Raw genomic sequence first — 18,950 nt, 5'->3', positions numbered from 1 at the left:
CATTATAGTACCCCCCACCTCAATAATGTGGGGAAAAAAAACACATATTTGAAGTTAAGCTCCTGTGATATTTTCTTTGCTGGCTAAAGCATGAAAAAAAGCAGAGCTGTACATTTTATTCTTAGTCTTAGAAAAACATTTTATTGAGCAAAGATAAAGACTCCATTTTCTGCATTTAATAGTATCCTTTGACCTACAACGGTATCTGCAAGTTATCCTTTATTTTGATTGTGTATGTGTTTCAAATAGGATTGGTACAGCAGCTACCTCTTTTACTATTTTTGAATAATGTTTCAATTTAAGAAAACTTATTTAGCCAAAGCCTCTTCCTTTTCTCTTCAGAAGCTCAAAATTTGTGTATAAAATCTTTTTTGTGGTTCTCCGAGGTATCGTCTTGGAGTAATCCCTTCCGATTTGCAGCAGTTAAAAATGATTGTTGTTGTTATTGTTAGTATAAACTATCATAGCAGCTTTGATTCACGTGCACTAAATTATTTTCCATCTCTTCAACAGGAGGAAGGGATTGAGGGAGGAAAAAGCTTTTTTCCCTTTAAATAGTAATAATAATACTTGCTCAGTTGAAAACATAAGTGTTTATTGGATGATTACTTTCAGGTGTAGCTTCCATTGTTTCCTGCATTTAACAGTTGCTAATGGGAGAAGCTATTTAATTTATGTAAACTTTACATTTTTATGCAAATGAAGTTGATATTTATTGAAGCTAAAACAATTCTGCTGGCACTTAGTGAGTAACCTTGTGTGTGGGGGATGTTAGAGGACAGCAGTTGAGGTTCCAGTAATTGTCTGCTGTAAACAAATAGGAATTTCTGACCCCTCTGTAAAATTTAAAGACAAAAGAAAAGAAGAGCTGGAGGAGCTTTGCTTGAGATTGCTTATTAGGGTTGATAACCTGAAATAACTCCTGATTGGCAGGCAAGTCTTAGCCATACAATCCTTCCTGAAAGAAAGATAGCCTTTCTTGATAGAATGCAATAAACAACATGATAAAAAATGAAATGCTAATTGCATTTTAAAGAGGCCTTTTTTTTTTTCAGAAATTTTAATAGGTGGTTGTATTGTTACTGAGAGAACAGTTATGCTAATGACTCACTACTTAGATGATTTTGCATTAATATAATAACCATTACCTGCCTTAATGCTTTGTACAGTATTGTGGCAAAATAGCTAACTCTAAAAGAGTTATACAAAAAGCAGAATTCCATAATGAAACAGAATTACACTTCCCACATGAATAGTAGGCTTTTTAATTTTTTCAAGACTGAAATATTATGTCAGGAATGTATTTTCTTTTCTCTATGATACAGCTGCCTAGCATGGTATCTCCCTGAGTGTGTGTGTGTGTGTGTGTGTGTGTGTGTGTGTGCGCGCGCGTGCGCACACATGCATGTGTCCTTGCTAGATATGATGGGGGCGGATAGAAGCTTCCTAACTTTTCCATTTGCCAATATATTAGTTTTATCCGTTGGCTTATTAATTGTGAAAACTGTTGTCTCTCTCAGGGCAGCAGTGGTGTTTCTTCTACACAGGCTATTCTATATGACTAGGTAAAATTTGGTATAGTTCATTTCTTTTGTGCAGTCATTTTCTTTGGTTTGTTTTGATGTTCTGGAACCTTCTGATTTAAAACTTATTTTGTTCTTGTTATTTGACGAACCAGGTATCACTGCCTAACCTGGTCAGTTATCATCCAAATATAGCCGAAACTGTGTATAGGACTGGAGTTTTCTGGGACATACGTGTGGTGAAAGACCAGAGATGAAAAATAGTTTCTAAAGTATTAATCCAGATTAAGTGAAATAAAACTGTGTTTAAAATACTTCATCTTCTCATTTTTATTATTTGTACACATAGCAATTATGAGAAGAAGCTGATGTACAAAATTAATGTATGTTTATACTGGGCAATATTTACTTTAGATCATACGAGTGTAAACTGAAGAGAAAGCAAAAAACATGTTATGTTATTTTCCTTATTTGTATTGTGTCTTCCCTCTCACTCAATTCCTCCAATTGTCTCCTAGATTAAAAATACGTATTGTTTCTATGGGTGTTTTTATTTGTTAGCTTTTTAGATTTTTTTCCTCTTCTATCATCTACCATGCTTGTTGGGAATAAAAGAAAATAATAATGCATATTATTTTAATTATCTTCTATTGTTCAGATGATATGAAGTCATTTTGAAGTAAAAGACAACTGTATCAGGCAAAATTTACACAGCAGTGTAAGGGCTTTTTACAGCACTTGCTAGTGCTAATGACATTTTGCCAGTTACTGATATTAAGGTGGCAACAGGCCCGTAGTAGCAGCATCTGAAACTCACCTGTATTTCTGCCATTCCGGCAGATTTATGCACACCTGGGGTCAGCCACACCCAGTTGCTATCAGTCAGCAGTTTCACACACGTGCCGGTGTGTATGTTTTCATTCAAAATTTCCTCTTGAAACTCAACTAAAGAGTGTTAACTGTGTGTGTTTTTTAAATTCAGTTTTGTATGCTAGCATTCTTTAAATGTCTGCCAGAACTTTAATTTGAATTTCTGATCCCTGAAGGCAGCTAGGCAGAATCATTATAGTTCTTCATAAATTGCCTTTTATGATTCATTGTTAACGCATAAAACATACACATTTCTATATACTCAGACAGTTAAGGTACTTACAGTATTGGGGATATAATTTTTTGCATTGTATTTAAATTTTCATTTGAGAAAGAAAGCAAGAAATAAGTTGAACTGTCAATTAAGGCATGAGCCCTGTAGCATAGAAAATATCAGATATTAATGTTATTTTTTTTTCTCAAGGAGGGTAAAGTAGATGGCATAGAATCAGGGAAAAAAGTTTTAGTTTTGACTGAATACTCTCAAAGAGGGGCCCGTAAATATTAGAGTACTGTAGTGAAAAACTCACATGACTGTTTTAAATACTATTGATGTAAACCATGGGCTAGATTTTATGAATCAACGTGTAATTTCTAAGCTTTGACCATATTTTTCAATGCTAAAGCACTCTCTCTTGTGTGCCTTTAGCTGCTTTCCAGACATTCAACACAGGATTAAATGATAGTAGTTGCAGTGATCAATAGGTTAAGACTGGTACAATCACTCTTGCTGCTAATGACCTCAGTAGTAATGGGCAATAAAGTGTGGGCTCTAATAGCCTCTCGCTGGTACTGCATGCCCTTTGATTCCTGGTATTAGTAGGGACTGGCTATGTGAAAAACTGGAACATTGGGAGTTTAGGGAGGGGTATGTAGGCTATAAATCTTAGCTGTTTAAAGCCTTAAAATGCGTTCACCCCCTCCCCCTACCCCACACACACCTTTCTATCCCACAATGGTTTCTGTCCATTTGGGTATGTTTGCTAAAGCTTTCCAGAACCTATTTTCATGACATGGAGCATAAACTTTGGGGAAGGAAATCTCAGTTTTATCACATTTATAAATTAATCTCCAGTCCACTTTGGAGGCTCAAAGCTAACTGGTGTGAAAATGTGGTTTCGGATAGTAAAAGCAAAGGTAAGGCCATCGGGATATAATAGCCCACTTCTGATTATTCAGAGGCCGATCCCCAAGCTGGAGGATTACTCAGGCTTCTTGCCTCTTTCTTCCCTTTGGCTGTGCCTGCTGCTTTATGCATTTTAAAACTCATCAGCACCTCCATCTTAATGTCCAAAGGGAAAAAGGAGGAGAGACCCAAGTTCACTTTTCTGTTTTGTAACATGACTACAAAAATTGAATAACTATGGGAAGAGGAAATTTATACTGTTGGCTGTATGTAAAGATTTAAAAATTATATGTCAGTCCTTTTAACTTTTTTAAATTGATTTTATTGAAGTATAATTTGCATATTATAAAATGCACTCATTTTAAGTGTACATTTGGGAAAATTTTGATCATTTTATACATCTGTGTGACTTCCATCCCAATCAAGATAGAGGGCATTTTCATCAGCCCCCACAAAATTTTCTTGTACCCCTTTCTAGCATAGGCTTTCCACAGTTCTTTTAAAAATTGTGATCAAGTGTGGTTTCTGTGATGATTTCTGCTGTAACACTGTTAATTTTGTGTTCATCGCCAGTTTAGATCTTACACCACCCTATTCCTGTCTATTTTCTTGTTCATCGCCATCAGAAATTTGGCTCAAGAGTATTTACATTGCACATCATCCAAGGAACACAGAGGAGAAAAGAACCTTAAATGTGGTTCTTTTGTTTACTTAATCAAGCCTCCCAGTATGATGATGCAACTCTCAAGGAAAAGTAAACTTCTGTTGTGATATCTTGGCTTTAGCAGCTCAGAAGATAGTGATTGTCACCCAAATACATAATGAAAAATTCAAAATGTAAGACAAAGTAGAGTAATTGGAATTAGTTTACAGATGGTTAGGTGTTTTTCGATAATGTCTTCTTGGTGTTTGCCTTGGATTGAAGTCCACTGTAAACTGTTGGTGATATTTTTGTGTTTGGAAGTAGTGTCTTTTTTTAGAAGGATAATTTATCCATTCATATACATCTGTCCCTTTTTGCATGTAAAAATATTCAGACATTCCCATCTGTTTTAAATTACAATGTATCTACATCCACATTTGAAAGGCCGCTGCAATAGAAAGAATTCGTTGATGACCTTCCAGAGTTGGGTTAATGAAATTTTTCAAATGTTCTGGTTAGTGTTTTCCAAACAATGAGAAACTTATATATAAACATCCTCACACAAACATACCCGAGACAACAGTGCAGGGTGTTCACTGTACATGAATCTGACCTTCAAGAACCATTTTTAGTTCATCAAAATTAGTGATGCTGAGAAATCGGGACATCAGTGCATAATGACTGTGAAATTAGGAATGAGAGCTTGCTATGCAAATGACAGGACAAATCATGTGAAAAAGTCAAGATAAACTGCTTATTAAGGCATTATGTTACATAAAATTAATACTGCATTTCTCGATTTTTGCTTACTGTTCCCCTGAAAGATTTTTAAATTCTTTTATCTTTTGATCAGCTATTGTCTGCTGGATTTTTTTTAAAGTGGCACACAGGCAAAGTGCAAAACATGTTATTACCTTTTATTGTAATACATGAAATGACAGCAGATCCTTTGTAACAAAGTATATCCTTTACTGCTTCTTGCTGTCACATGTTTGATTAGAAACCAAAGAAAAGTAAGATGCTTAAATATTACTGTTAGAAGACATACAGTTTTGTCTTTTCTTTCATTGTTTTTTTCTTTCCTTTTTTTTTAAATTTGGGGGGGGTGATTTTTCATGAAATAGTCTCCTTGTATTACAGGGACTGACAAAATGGTTCTCAATGTAGTCTGCAAATTAAACACAAGTGCAGTGATTATTTTGAATAGCTAAATTACATTCTAGAAAGCTTGCAGAATTCATAGCATTGTCATTAGGTATCCGCTTGAATACAATTTGTGTAACCTTGGCCAAGACAGCCTGTCATTTTAATGTCAGTGTTTTATCTGAACAAGACATCATCCTTTCAAGATACTGTGTGCAGGTTCCTTGCAGAGATGCCCGTGCAGAAATGTGTTAACAGTTGCAAATATGAAATGCTATCAAGTTCATCACTGGAGCTGTTTGTCACTGAAATGTCATGGAAAGCAGCTTTAATGGTATCACACATAATATGAAAGAACGGAGACATCTGTATGCTGGGTGAATAAGGAAGGGCAAAAGGCATTGTAGGAAGGGTCTGTGTTTAAGTTCAGAAGGTGTGTCCAAGGTTCAGTTATCCACAAGACTCAGCATCCCTTGATTGTCCTTAAAGTCACGATCCACAGAGGAAATGAATCATGTGAGCTCCAGCTGCACAGGTACTGGATCCCATTTGCCTTCTTCGCTAAAACAAAATTCAAGTTTGTGTTGACTTCCTACAGCTCACTCTGACGGAAAACTCATTAATAAGAAATTGAAATTGTTCTAACCGAACTGCAGACAACATTAGCTAAGCCTTCTGTCCTTGTCTGCTTGCAAGAATGCCTGAAACACCTGTCAGTGCTGCAGGGTTTTCTTTCATTATTTGCTTAAAATAAACTTCATAATAGATTCAGTAGGCTCTGTTGCTACCTCCCCTCTGGATAAGTACATTGTGCATGGGAAATTGGTCAGTTCTTGAAGCAGTCTGGTGACCCACAGCCACTGAACCTAGAAAGGCTGAGTGCTGTGTGTATGTGGTTTCCTGGCTCCTGCTTATCCTGTGCTAACGTTTTAGGTGCCCGTGTCAGTGGCTATGATGACACCTCAAGTCATCACTCCCCAGCAAATGCAGCAGATCCTCCAGCAACAAGTGCTGAGCCCTCAGCAGCTCCAGGTTCTCCTGCAGCAGCAGCAGGCCCTCATGCTTCAACAGGTAACTGTCCTTCCTCCTGCTCTGTGTCTTGCACACCTGCCCATCACTCCAGTCAGGTTGCCCTCACCTGAGCAGCAGCTTTCCTCCTGGCAGAATAAGCACAGCAGGGAGTGTGGGGCAGGACAGATTTCATCTGCGTCCCTGAAAGAGAGAAACTCTGCCAGAGTTACTGGGTGTGGACCTGGAGCGCACCTGATGGACTGAGAATAGGGCTGTAATTGGACTTAGTGGAAATAAGATCTTTTAGGCTTATGTGGCTTTACATTCTTTTATTTGGTAAGCCCAGAGGCCTCTAAATGATGTGAATCAAAGCAGAGTGGGGAGAACATTGGAAACGAGTTTAATGGAACAGCTCTTGAAGTCGTGACTTCAACTTAGAAACTTACCAAGTTTTGTTTTTTTGCGGGTTTTATTCATTTATTTATTTTTCTTAAAGAACCATTTTGAGGTTGGCTAATCGTAAGGTACATAGTTGCCTTTATTTTTTTCACCTGTGCTAATGCTGAAATGAATTTCTGGCTGCGATTGTGCTATGGAGGCCTAATCTTCAGACTTCATGAACACCTGAATGGAAAAGATGAGATTCAGTACTATAGTGACCAGCATTGCGGGGTGAGGTGTGGGGACAGGGTGCAAAGGAGGCTGGCTTACCCATGGTGCTGATGCACACATTAAATAGCCTCAGCTTTTTTCAACCCTATCATTTAGGACGTGTGTGCCTGTTTTGCAGTGGAGATTCACCAGACTCTTTCAGCAAGGGCATGTTGGCTTTGTTGTACAATCAAAGGTCATCCCTTGCCTTATTTTAATTAATTTGTGTAGAAAATGGTATGTTTTTCATCAGTTCATTTGGGATATTACTTTTCAAACAGTAATGCCAAGACTAGGCAGTGTGTGCTGAAATTTATTATCAAGTTTCAAACTAAAGGTCAGGCCATTACAGATAAAAGGATGCTATTTTTCAAATCACCGTTTGTGTATGGAACCAAGAGGGACAGTGGACTGGCGCTACCCTCTGTGACTTACCATCCTCTCCTTTCTTTATAGCAGCAGCTTCAAGAGTTTTATAAAAAACAACAGGAGCAGTTGCAGCTTCAACTTTTACAACAACAACATGCTGGAAAACAGCCTAAAGAGGTACCGACAATACATATTTTACTTTCAAACCACAGATCCCAGAGGACTATCTAGTGGCTATTAAACTGTCATTCATCTTTTAAATGATTGCACAACTGAGCTGACTCTATCGGTTCTCAGCTTTCAGACCAAGAATTATTGTCCTGTTTTCGCGCAGATTTTTCTGAGTTCTATTTGTTTGCTATCATGTATTTTATAACACTACTTCAGGTATACCTCGTGTGAGCACTGGGAAGTGAGATTGTGGGCAGAACCTTCCAGGCTCCTTTCACAAGAGGTACCTGGGGGAAGTGAAGCACTTTTCAGTAAAATTTGATTTCGACACACACTTGATTATTTTTTCCAGCTCAGAGAACTTAGGTGTGTGGTGATGGCCTTTTTTGTAATCTCTTGTGAGGCTGGACAAACAAAAAGTTAGAGCAAGATTAAACACCTACAATCTTAGTTTAACTTCTTCCTGCAAGTTGGCCATATAGTAGATGCTAAAGGCAAGTCTGCAGTAACACAAATTAAGATTACAGAATTCTCCAGTTTGGAGTGTGTGTGTTTCCCTAACAAAAGATAGTGCATTATAGCAACTTCTATTTTCACAGTACTTTGAAAGTAACACAGTTATTGCACAGTATCCCACCCAGTTAAGGGACAATATTAGTTCCATGAATGGTAAGGCCTTTGACAGGGAGAGGGGTTCCCCTCACCTTCTGTACTGTTCTTTTGTGCATGAGTCTTAGTCATTTTGAGGGAGTATTTTTATGCACACATGCATTATCGTGACATCTTTCTACTCATTCCAAAGTTATCCTATGTAACTTAACTTCCTCATATTTTTACAGTGACTGAAATGCTTTTCATTTAAGTGTGCTCCTTGGAATGGCAGAATTTATAGCTCGATAAACAGCTCAATAGTCCAATTTAAAAATGGCTTCTTAGTGAAGAAGCCCTAGGCAGGGGACCACTTTCCTTGGTTGGGAAGGAGTCTTCCCAGGTGACTTGCCACACAAGCGTGGAGGCCAGGAAGCACTGATTTTACCCACTGGGAATGACCCAGACCTTCTCCCTTTGTCGGTTCCTCCCTCAACATAAATTGGGTGCATTTTCCATACCCTTCCAAGTTTTCACCCTGGAGTCCTCTTTATCAGCCTGTATATAACCCCCTGTAGAGTAGGGGCAGTTTCGGGGTGAAAGGGAGGAGGTGCTTTAATGAAAATGCTGACACAACCTATGTACAGTGGTGTGCTACTGGGTGCTGCTATAATAGAAAAAGGAAACAGATTAAAAAGTGTCTAAAATGTAAATCTAAAGGACTAACAGTAATTAAAATGGAAATGGCACAGGGAGGGAAGGCATGTAATTGTGAGATATCACTGTGCAGAAGGCTCTCAGCTTTGTTTTGCTGGCTGTTTTTCTAATTCAGTAGGGCTTACTCATCAGTGGCAGTTCAATGCGCGTTAATGACTCTGGGATTGCAGGCATCACTCTGGACAAAGAAATGATTATTGTGCGGTCAAAAGAAGTTCAAAGACAAGAAGGGAATTTCAGTTTTTCCCTTAGAGATCCACATTCAAGAGCATATAAATTAAGCCAAATGTTAAAAACCACAGTCTGAAAGCTGACTTCAAAGTCACAACTCTCTAATTAATGAACTGCGAGCTTCAGTTTGGACAAGTTGTGGTTTGATGCGCCCATAAATCAACATGACAGGCCTGTTTCTCAGTCTCAGACAGTGCTTGTCATTGAGTCACATCAGATGTAAACACAGCAGAAAAAAGAAGGGATATGAAGGAGGTGCAATTGATCAACAGAATTGGTAAAAACCCACTTTTGAAGCACATTATGCATGATCACAGGAAATGGTTACAGCCTCAAGAGGTTTCCCCTTCTGCCGTTGCTTTTTTGAATCAGATTTCTAACAGCCTTCAAAAGGGAGAATAAGAATTATGGAGTTTCTCCCCTGTGGCTCACAGGCAATAACCCCCTGTTGTTATTTTGTGCTTCTTTCTTTTCAAAGGCATCAAAATTTAGTTTTTTAAAGATCTTTAACTCTATACTTGAAGACAAACAAAAAAGGGCTGCCACTGTCATTCTTATCAGTTACCAGGGATTGTGTTTTTCCTTTCTGTTGCCACTTCTTATTAACCTCTTATTTGGTCTGTTAGACATAGTTGGGAATGCACATCTGCATGCTGGGAGAACATGAAAGTTCAGATGTGTTCAGAGGGCAGATAAAGAAATGTGAAGGGGAAAGTTACGCAGCAGAAGGAAGGATAAAAGTTAACTCTCCCAAATTGCTGCTGTCAGAAAGCGGGCATCTAGGCATACAGAAATGCTGCTGGTGTCTGAGTTTGGGAAGGGTGGTGGGAAAGGAAAGGGAGTACTTTTCTCCTGAACAAGGAGGTGAGAGATTGCAGTAGCATTTTAGCATCTCCAGGACATTAGGTTTGCTGTGGTCACACTTTGTCGTCCATTTTGAAGGCAAAGGTAGTTAACAAAATGTATGTTGCCTTAACATCCTGAGGGTAGACAGACACACTGGCAGGTCTGCTTGGATTCCAAGATATGTTGGTCAAGACCCATTGTAACACTGATTAAGAGACTCTTAATTTCCTGAGGTAGTCTCCTGAAACTATGCAGGTGGTGGTCCTTTTGTGCTACAATGAAATAGAGTCACAAGGTAGCAATTTCATAATGTGGAGTGGTGGTATTGACTTTAAACAAGGTTTGAACTTGAATGTTGACAGATGGAACAAGTATATTAATTTACTGAATTCCCAGTCATTAGTGGCTCATAATTTTTAATTGTCAAATTTTCTTCCACCATCCCCCCTTCCCTCTTTTGATTACCTTTGCTGTAAGTCACTTGAACTCTGGCCAAAACAACAAACCATCCCTTGCTTTTTTCCTAAAGCTGCCTCAAAGATGTTTCCTTGGTAAAGTTGGGTTCCACACTGAGTTAGACCTGAAACCTTCCTTGGGAGATAGACAGATACTCTTTGGCCCCCATGCAGCTGGTGAATCAAGCAACTGCTTACAGAGCGGGTGTGGAAAATAGAAGGCAGAATTAATAGTAAGTCAAGCCACAAACGAAGTTCCCATCCTGTGTGGGTGAGGTAGGCTAAGTTGATTGTTTTAAAAGGGCCGTTTGTCCCAGGCAGTTATGACAGTTTATGTTAGGCAGTAGGGAGGAGCCGAAGAAAGGAAAACAGACCTTTGACTGCAGCTCCAGGGAGGGTAGTCGAAATGCAAGGTTTATCAGGGCATTTGAGCATTTTAACACTGACTACTGACCTGTTGAGGGGACTGCACGGAGACCTTTTTTGTGTGCATTCAATTGTGAGAAGTAAACAAATGGGCTCGTATCCTGTGTTTGGTAACTGGGTGGGGAGCAGTTTGGCAACCACTGTTGCTTTTAAATTCTTTCTTTGGACAATGGGCCTTGTATACTTTTATATCCTGGCTTTTCAAACGTGGACAGCTTTCATGAGCTTTCCTAGGGATGGCCACAGTGACAACAGAAAAGCCATCAGTCATTTTATATAAATACACAATTTTTTAAACATTTCATTTACAGTAAGACAGGAAATACCCTCCCTAAACTCAAACACACCCCCATTATTTTCTTCTTCAAGAAGAGATAGAGACCTGATCTTTTATTTTATCAGTGTTGGTTTTTTCTTTTCCCTCCCCCCTTATTTTAAAATGCCATGAATTAATATTTTTTGAAAAAGTGAAAAGTCATTTTGACATGAATATAACTATCATTGGGTTTTACATTAATGTGATAACTTGGGAAAGGGTGAAAACAAGTGGATCATTTTATGCATGCTGTTTTTAAAATGAAAACACTGGCTTTTCATTTAAATTTATTTAAATTTTTGTTGTTAGTGGTATAGAATTTGTTTTTTGGAGTGAAACTCAATTAACTTTCTCAGTGGCATGATAGTAAGTCTGAAATTGGTTGCTAATATGAGAATGATGGTTTTTTTACTGTAAAATAAACTACATGGAGACTGAAAGGAAACCACCATTTTTCTCTTCCTTTGACCTTGGCATCAGAAGGTCTTGATCTGTACACCCTTTTATGGAGGTATCAGATCGAGGTTATGCGTTAGGTTAAGTGAAGGCGGTTGTTAGTAAAGTGTGATAATAAAAAGCTCTGACAGGGTTGTGTAGTCCTGTTAGTTGCAAAGTCTCCCTGATATTTTGATTAATACTTCGAATTAGCAAAATGGATCTTGTTCTTTTCCTAAAGAATTTTTTTGGGGGGGGCTACAGATGGGGAAGGGTTAATTTTCCCTTTAGAATTGTTAGCACTGATGTGGCTGAGACCTCCACCTTGATCTGATTCCTCACAGATTAAGGATATGAGATAATTTCCCTCTATTTTTGTTCTGCTGCACTGGATTATCTTTCTATCACTCAGATAATTACTGAGGAAATCTACATTAATTTTTTTGGCTGGAGCAAGGCCTGCTAAACACAGGAATGATGTATTGATGTTTTACACAACACAGGTTTTCCTCCTGTCATTGTCCAATCAACAAAAAGATATTTATCAAACCGTAAAGCCCCTTCTTTTCAAGAACAAAGCCCGGGGAAGCTGGACACCAGCCCCGAGGGTTCTGAAACTCTAGCCCAGTGAAAGCATCTGAAGCTTACAGTGTCCTTCATATGAGACACAGTTGAGTATGGTGTTGTTTGCTGAATTATGAATGTGTGTAATTAAAATCTAGTGGCTGTTTTCTATGAAAGATTTACAATGTTATTTCATCGTTTGTCATGGCTAATTAACAATATTAGATGAAGTTTTTCTTCTTCAAATGTCTGATTTTTTTTCTCATTTATTTATGTCAAAAGTGATAAACAGAGTAGTTAAAAGCTTCTCCCAGCATGGGAAGGGGGCAGCTTATTCTTACACACCTCAGAGGTCCAGAGTTCCAATCTTTGTACATTGTGGTGTTGCAGTTTTCTTTCTAGTGTGTCTAATTAAAGATATCAAAGTTCACATGTTGACTACCAAACTCATGCCTTTCTAACTATAGGAAGAGCTAATATGATTGATGAGTTCTTTTCCTGTGTGAGCACAGCAGGCAGGCTTGCTTCCACTCATCACCTGGCTTCAGAGCTGTGGTGTTCAGTCCTTTTCACATGAGTCTTGACACTGAGCCTCCACTCAACCCTAGTGACCACTGTAAGTGTTGAACGACGACAGTAGTTTCAGACATCCCAGTGTCAGCATTGGATGATGTGATGGTTTCGGACATCCCACTGTCAGTGTTGGATACTGCTGTGGTTTTGGACATACCACTCTCAGTGTTGGATGATAATGGTGGTTTTGGACTTCCTGCTATCAGTGTTGGATGATGCAGTGGTTTTAGACATCCACATCTCATATTCCTGGGGCACAGGTCTCACTCTCTCTTGCAACAGCAAATGTCTACCATCTCATGTTCTTCTCCCTGGTCTCTCTTTCTTGCAGCAGGTGGCTCCCCAGCAGCTGGCTTTCCAGCAGCAGCTCTTGCAGATGCAGCAGCTCCAGCAGCAGCACCTCCTGTCCTTGCAGCGCCAAGGCCTCCTCACACTGCAGCCGGGCCAGCCCTCACTGCCCCTCCAGCCCCTTGCTCAAGGTGGGTGAACTGTGTACAGGTGCCAGGGTATGTCATGGTAAGGTCCAGCTCTTCACTGAGGAATGTCTTATCTGAAACATGCACACACAGAAGAAAAGCTGGATGAAGTAGTGATGATGAACCTTTGGAGAAGTCACAGTTCTTGTTGACACCACAGTTCAAAGGGAGGATGGTCTGATGGTTTAACCTGGTGACCCACTGATGCATATTCTTACAATGGGAGAAAGCCATGCTCCTCAACTTACTAGCATTGCAATCAGATCTAGCGTTTTCAGTTTAGAATCACAAATGAATTTTTTTGAACTTTTTTTTTCTTTAGGCATTTTAAGCTGTTTTCTGTCATGTACCTTGTTTGAAATCTTAGTAGTGCTTTATAAATGTCACTTTTTAATATCTAGGGATAGATTCGGGTTTATTTTTGTGTAAGCAGTTAAGATTAAACTCTTTAACCCTGGCTAGTGTGGCTCAGTTGTTGGGCGTTTTTCCACAAACCAATAGGTCTTGAGTTCAATTCCTGGTCAGGGAACTTGCTTAGGTTGTGGGTTTAGTCCTAGTCAGGCGTGTACAAAAGGCAGCCAATTGTTGTTTCTCTCTCTCATTCTCCTTCCATTTCCCTCTCTCTAAAATCAATAAATGTTTCTTCAGGTAAGGATTAAAAAAAGATTAAGCTCTATCAAATATGAAAACGAGTTTTTTTGTTGACTTTTCTCTCATTTTTCCTTTCTATTTTACCTTCCTGACTGTTGATTTTTGGGCAGGTTAGTTATCTCTAGGTTTTCTTCAAAACCTGAGGTTCTTTGAAAAATAACAATATTTCATACATTTAAAATTTTCTTTTTAAAATTCCAATGGATGTTGGGCATGAAAAACAAGTTTTTCTACCTGTTTTTAGGACAGCCTCTTGGTTTAAGCAACTCAGCTTTCACATGTGTAATATAAATGCAAACCAGTTGTTCAGAACCAGGAAGAAGGAGAGAAGATGGTGTTATTCTGTGTTGTAAAAGCATCTCCCTGTACCCTACACGCTGCAGCATGTCTCACTGTCTTCTCTAGGCCCCTAGTCTTTTTAGTTCTAATACATTTGAAGGTATATATATATGTTCCCTAAAGGGTGGCTGGCAGCTAAAGTCTGTTTTGTCTTGGTTTCAGTGGCCTCCTAAAGAGGGTTGAAAATGGGGAACTTCCTTCACTCTACATGGTGCATAAGGCATGGACCTTGGTCACAAACTTTTCATGTCAGGTGGAACAGTGAAACATATCTGCATTTGAATCATCTCTCTTGAATCAACCACAACCAATTTCTGTCCCATCTGGGAGTTGGTTTATGTTTTTAGTATTAAGACCGGGGCTTTTTCCTCTAACTACTGTTGTCCCTCTTCCCCTTTCTGCCATTACTGCTCAACTGCTTGATAGATAACCTGCATCTCTATTGCTGTCAAAATAGAAGATTTGGTAACTGAGCAAATAAAATATCCTGGGAAAAGAAAGGGCACATTGGCTAATGTATTGTTGTGCTTGCAAATGTTACTACATCCACTAATTACACCTTTGGGTTTATTGTTGGAAACATTGCAGGCTGTTCTGACACACCCACTGGACTCAGGTGTCAACCTCTCTCATCTTTTCCCTCTGCTCCAATACTGTTAAGTTTGCCCACTAAAGTTCATTGTTGTAGTACATCAGTTAAGCTGTCCAAAAGAGGGCAATTGGGCAGTGACAAGACAAGCTCATGTGTAATGTGAAAAAAATGAATGTGGTGATGCATGAAGTGTAATCTCTGCAGTAGCATATCAGAGACACTGGTAGGTAATTCACTAGCCATGGCATTGATTGATATGCTTAGCAGTGTGCCATAACTATTAGTCCCTGCAACATTAGGAAGATGCGTATTTAAAATCTAAAGGATTCCTTTATGTATGCCTAAGAAGCATAAACATTAAATATTTCTGGAGTCAGGTGCTTGCAGTCAAGTGAACTCCCAGTGTCATGAGCATCTTTTGAGGAAGGAGAAAGTTGATTTTGTTTCCCCTACCCCTTCATCCAAAGTGCCTTGAGAATTCAGTTATGTTGGACTACAACACAATTTTTTTCTGATGTCATTATGAGGTTTAAATCAACTTTCTGCTTGCTCGAACATGGTCACCTGGGTATGAGTGCACAAGGACAAAAAAAGGTTGATCAACTCTTTCTTTGAGCCAGTGATAACTGGGGTTGTAAAATTGAGTTCCATGAACAGTAATCTGTCAACTGTCCCCACAACATACATTTTTTAAACCTGTGTCTGCATTTTCTTTTATAATGAAGGGGCCAGTTATCCTGGAAAAAGAAAGGTAGCAAGGCAAAGGGGTTATGTGTTAAAATAGCAGGAAATGCCCACCTCATGATAAAACCCTGAAGATTATTTTACATACTGCTCGTGACCTTGGCTAAGTTACCTTAAACATGTATGTAAATATCAAAGTATAGGAGTGGGGAGAGAGAAATATTTTGAAGGCCCCCTTTTTCCCCTGAAGGTTTTGAAATGGAGGCATATTTTTGTTGTTTTTAAGGTTATTTTAGGGCCTTTTCTCTATCTTACATAATTGGTGTATCTGTTTTTCTCCTTGGTCTCTTTAATCATACGATCTTTCCCAGTGCCAGTACTTTCATATAGAAATATATTTTCAATGTCATTCTGATCATTTAATTTGTAAGTGCAAACTATAGATAGGAGAACATTCATTGCTTGTTAATGGATTTAATTCAGTAGGATTATTCCTCTCTACCATTTTGGAAGAAATGCTTAGTTTCTAGAAATTTGATATCCATTTAATCTGATGAGTGACTAGTTTACCTTTTATCTGTCTTAATTCTGTCATGCGGTCTTGGCTGTCAAAGAACAGCGTCCTTGAACAACACTAACAAGGTGTAGCACTGATGGAGGAAACTGGTTTGACTGCTTTCTTCTAAATCTAATGAAAATATTCTTGAATGTAATTATTATATTGAAATTTGACCCAGAAGTCCATGGGTTGTCAGTCAGTGAGTTACTGTTTTATTTACCATCTCTCCCTGTGGATGATGAAACCGATTGACCAGCTTGTTGGAATAAAAGGAGAGTAGCTGAGAATTTTCTCTGTAAGTTTAACAAGACATTTGTCTCTGTCTTTATTTGCTAGATGCACAGATTACTTTTAGTTTGTGTTTATTTTTTTTAACAGGCTTAATTTGCTGTATTTTTTAAATGACTTCAAAGTTCTGCTCTTTTTTTCAGAGGGAAAGTGCTAACACATATGTTAGACCGGCGTTCCTCCAGTCTTCTGCCCACCTCCCTTGCAGCTGACCCAGAAATCAGTTAGTTTGAATGGAAAAATAGGCTGCCATTTCTTTTCAAGTATATTTACTCCCTGGAAAATAAAAATAGGTGTTGACTTGATATAGCTTTATATCAATATGCTATCACCAACAGACAAGCCTATTCACTGTTTCAATTGAGTAACCAGTGGTCCAAGGGCCAGCCACATTCACAGGTAATTGTTGGTGTGTAGACTTCAGTGGCAGGCCTGTCAGCGACAAACACATCCCACATGTCACTTCACAAGATGTTTGAAAATAATAACCCAGATGCAGCAAACCTGGACACAGGATTCTATAGTGACCTTTCCCTTTGTTTAATTTGCCTCTGAGGTTTAATTTCAAGGGACAAGTAATAATTGAATATGCCTACTGACTAAATGCTCATTTGGGACAAAATCCATCAAAATATAATTGGCATTTGATTTTTGTGAAGGAAGAAGAAAACTGACTTGGCTGTTGAGGATGCATTCTAAGAATATCTGACCACTTAATGTATCATTTGAAGCCACCTTTATAATATATATTAATTGCAAATCCTTCAGCATTTGAACATTTTTGTGGAGAACCATTAGGAGAGTCCAGCTGTTTTTGTTACTGCTCCTCTCAGAAAGGCGGAGAAGGTTATTGGTCTGCTGTGCAATAATTTACTCCTCTTTGATATGCAAACGATCCACGGTGAATATAAAAAAATCCTATCAGACTCATTTCACAGTTCTTAACCACTCGGATTCTCTGGAGTCCATCGCCTCATTAGACCAGTGCTCTCCAATGCTAGCATAATTAAAATCTTTAACAGTTTAGCAAAGTAAAGATGTTTGGCTGATCACATTGAGATGATTATCTATCCATTGTATTCTAAATGACAAAAATAAATTAAATTTAGACCTTGGCATTTTTTATTATGTGTTTCAAATGAATATAATGCACACAGCCTTCTTTTTTAATTCAATACCTTAGATTTGGTAAGAAACATGCCTGTTTCAGTTGCCGCTGAATAGTCAGAAAATTACCAGCTTTCTACATGTTGTGTTAGTTGAGTGAAACCAGGAACTGCGGAACTGCAGCCCAGACGTCCAGTCCTACCGTAAGATTGCCTTCTGATAGACAGGGCTCATATTCTCTCTTAGGTGTCTTCTCAAAGGAAGTTGCACTTGCTGTTAGTTGCTACTTAGACTATTTTTCTCCTGTGCATGTATGCATTAGAACATGCCTTGAGGTAGGATTTGGAAATCCTAGGCTGTAGAAGCATGTCACCAGAATAAAGGCTATGAGGCTACAAGAGTGAGATGCGCATACTAATTCTATCTCTTGGGGATTTAAAATATAGGTTGACCATTACTCTTTAAGACCCACGTCCATTTTGATCCCCTTAAAAAATGAGAACTTTATTACTCCAACTTTACATTTTCATTTTATTCTGTAATGGTTCATTAGCATTGATCTAAGAAATGACAGTGATAATAGTGTTACTTGTATAAAAAGTTATACAGTTTTTCAGTAGACACATCCATCAATTAAGCATGTGGTACTAGAAACCAAAATTAATGAGGAAGATAGGTGTGTTAATGAAATAATCATAGTATAATCAATTTGACTGTTAAAAGTTGAAAAGCATTTCAGGAAGATGATATGAATTCATAATTTATGTCTAAAAGTGATTAATAAAAACTATATTTAATAACAAAGCTATTTGTCATCATTTAAGACTTCAGCACAAAAATTACTCATTTTGTGGTTCATGTTGTCATAATAGTATTGCCGAACAAATTTATTTTGAGCCCTTCTTTGTGTCTAAAAATACATAACATCTATCTACTTTTTTTTCTCCCCTCAAATCTAGAAACCATAGTTTGGATGGAGGCATACTGTCTTGGCAGAATAGCTGTGTTTTGATGAGGACACTTCACCTGTGCTCAGGGGAGGACAGGGTTGTTACTACCATTATTTGCCTTAGTTGGGAGGGAAAGAAAACTGCATATACCAAAAAAAAAAAAAAGAAAAAGAAAAACACAAAAAACCCTAACACTAGGCTTTGTTTACTGACTCTTTGATTTAATTACTGTTTGAAGAGGACAGAATTGGCTCTTAATTGATTCAATTATCCAATTTGTTTGTTTCAGGCATGATTCCAACTGAACTGCAGCAGCTCTGGAAAGAAGTGACGAGTGCTCATACTGCAGAAGAAACCACAGGCAACAATCACAGCAGTTTGGATCTGACCACGACATGTGTCTCTTCCTCTGCCCCTTCCAAAACCTCCTTAATAATGAACCCACATGCCTCTACCAATGGACAGCTCTCAGTCCACACCCCCAAAAGGGAAAGGTAGGAATGGCCCCTGAGATGTGTCCACAAAAGTCTTTAATGTGGAGGGTGGGTGGTTGTGCCTTATCATATCTCCACAATCCCTAATTGGCTCCTTGTGACTTGAATATGCATATAATTACTTATGAATGTATTCAGTATTGTTTGGGTGT

General features: G+C 38.4%; 1 protein-coding gene across 26 annotated transcripts in view; it reads left to right on the top strand.

Moving 5' to 3' along the window:
- Positions 1–18,950, top strand: part of FOXP1 (forkhead box P1) — a 627,100-nt gene that overhangs the window by 526,065 nt on the left and 82,085 nt on the right. For 24 of the 26 annotated variants that reach the window (XM_045832497.1, XM_045832486.1, XM_045832489.1 and 21 more), the window contains 4 exons: positions 6,239–6,376; positions 7,424–7,513; positions 12,990–13,137; positions 18,594–18,798. In XM_045832497.1, coding sequence (XP_045688453.1) covers positions 6,239–6,376; positions 7,424–7,513; positions 12,990–13,137; positions 18,594–18,798 — 581 coding nt within the window. The remainder of the gene's footprint in view (positions 1–6,238; positions 6,377–7,423; positions 7,514–12,989; positions 13,138–18,593; positions 18,799–18,950) is intronic. The other 2 variants (XM_045832498.1, XM_045832499.1) reach the window with 2 other exon arrangements.

Source organism: Phyllostomus hastatus, unplaced genomic scaffold (genome assembly GCF_019186645.2).
Source record: "Phyllostomus hastatus isolate PE091 unplaced genomic scaffold, TTU_PhHast_1.1 phas_contig_16, whole genome shotgun sequence".
Taxonomy (NCBI): domain Eukaryota; kingdom Metazoa; phylum Chordata; class Mammalia; order Chiroptera; family Phyllostomidae; genus Phyllostomus; species Phyllostomus hastatus.
The sequence above is the reverse complement of the archived record's forward strand: the minus strand, read 5'-3'. Positions and strand labels throughout refer to the sequence as shown.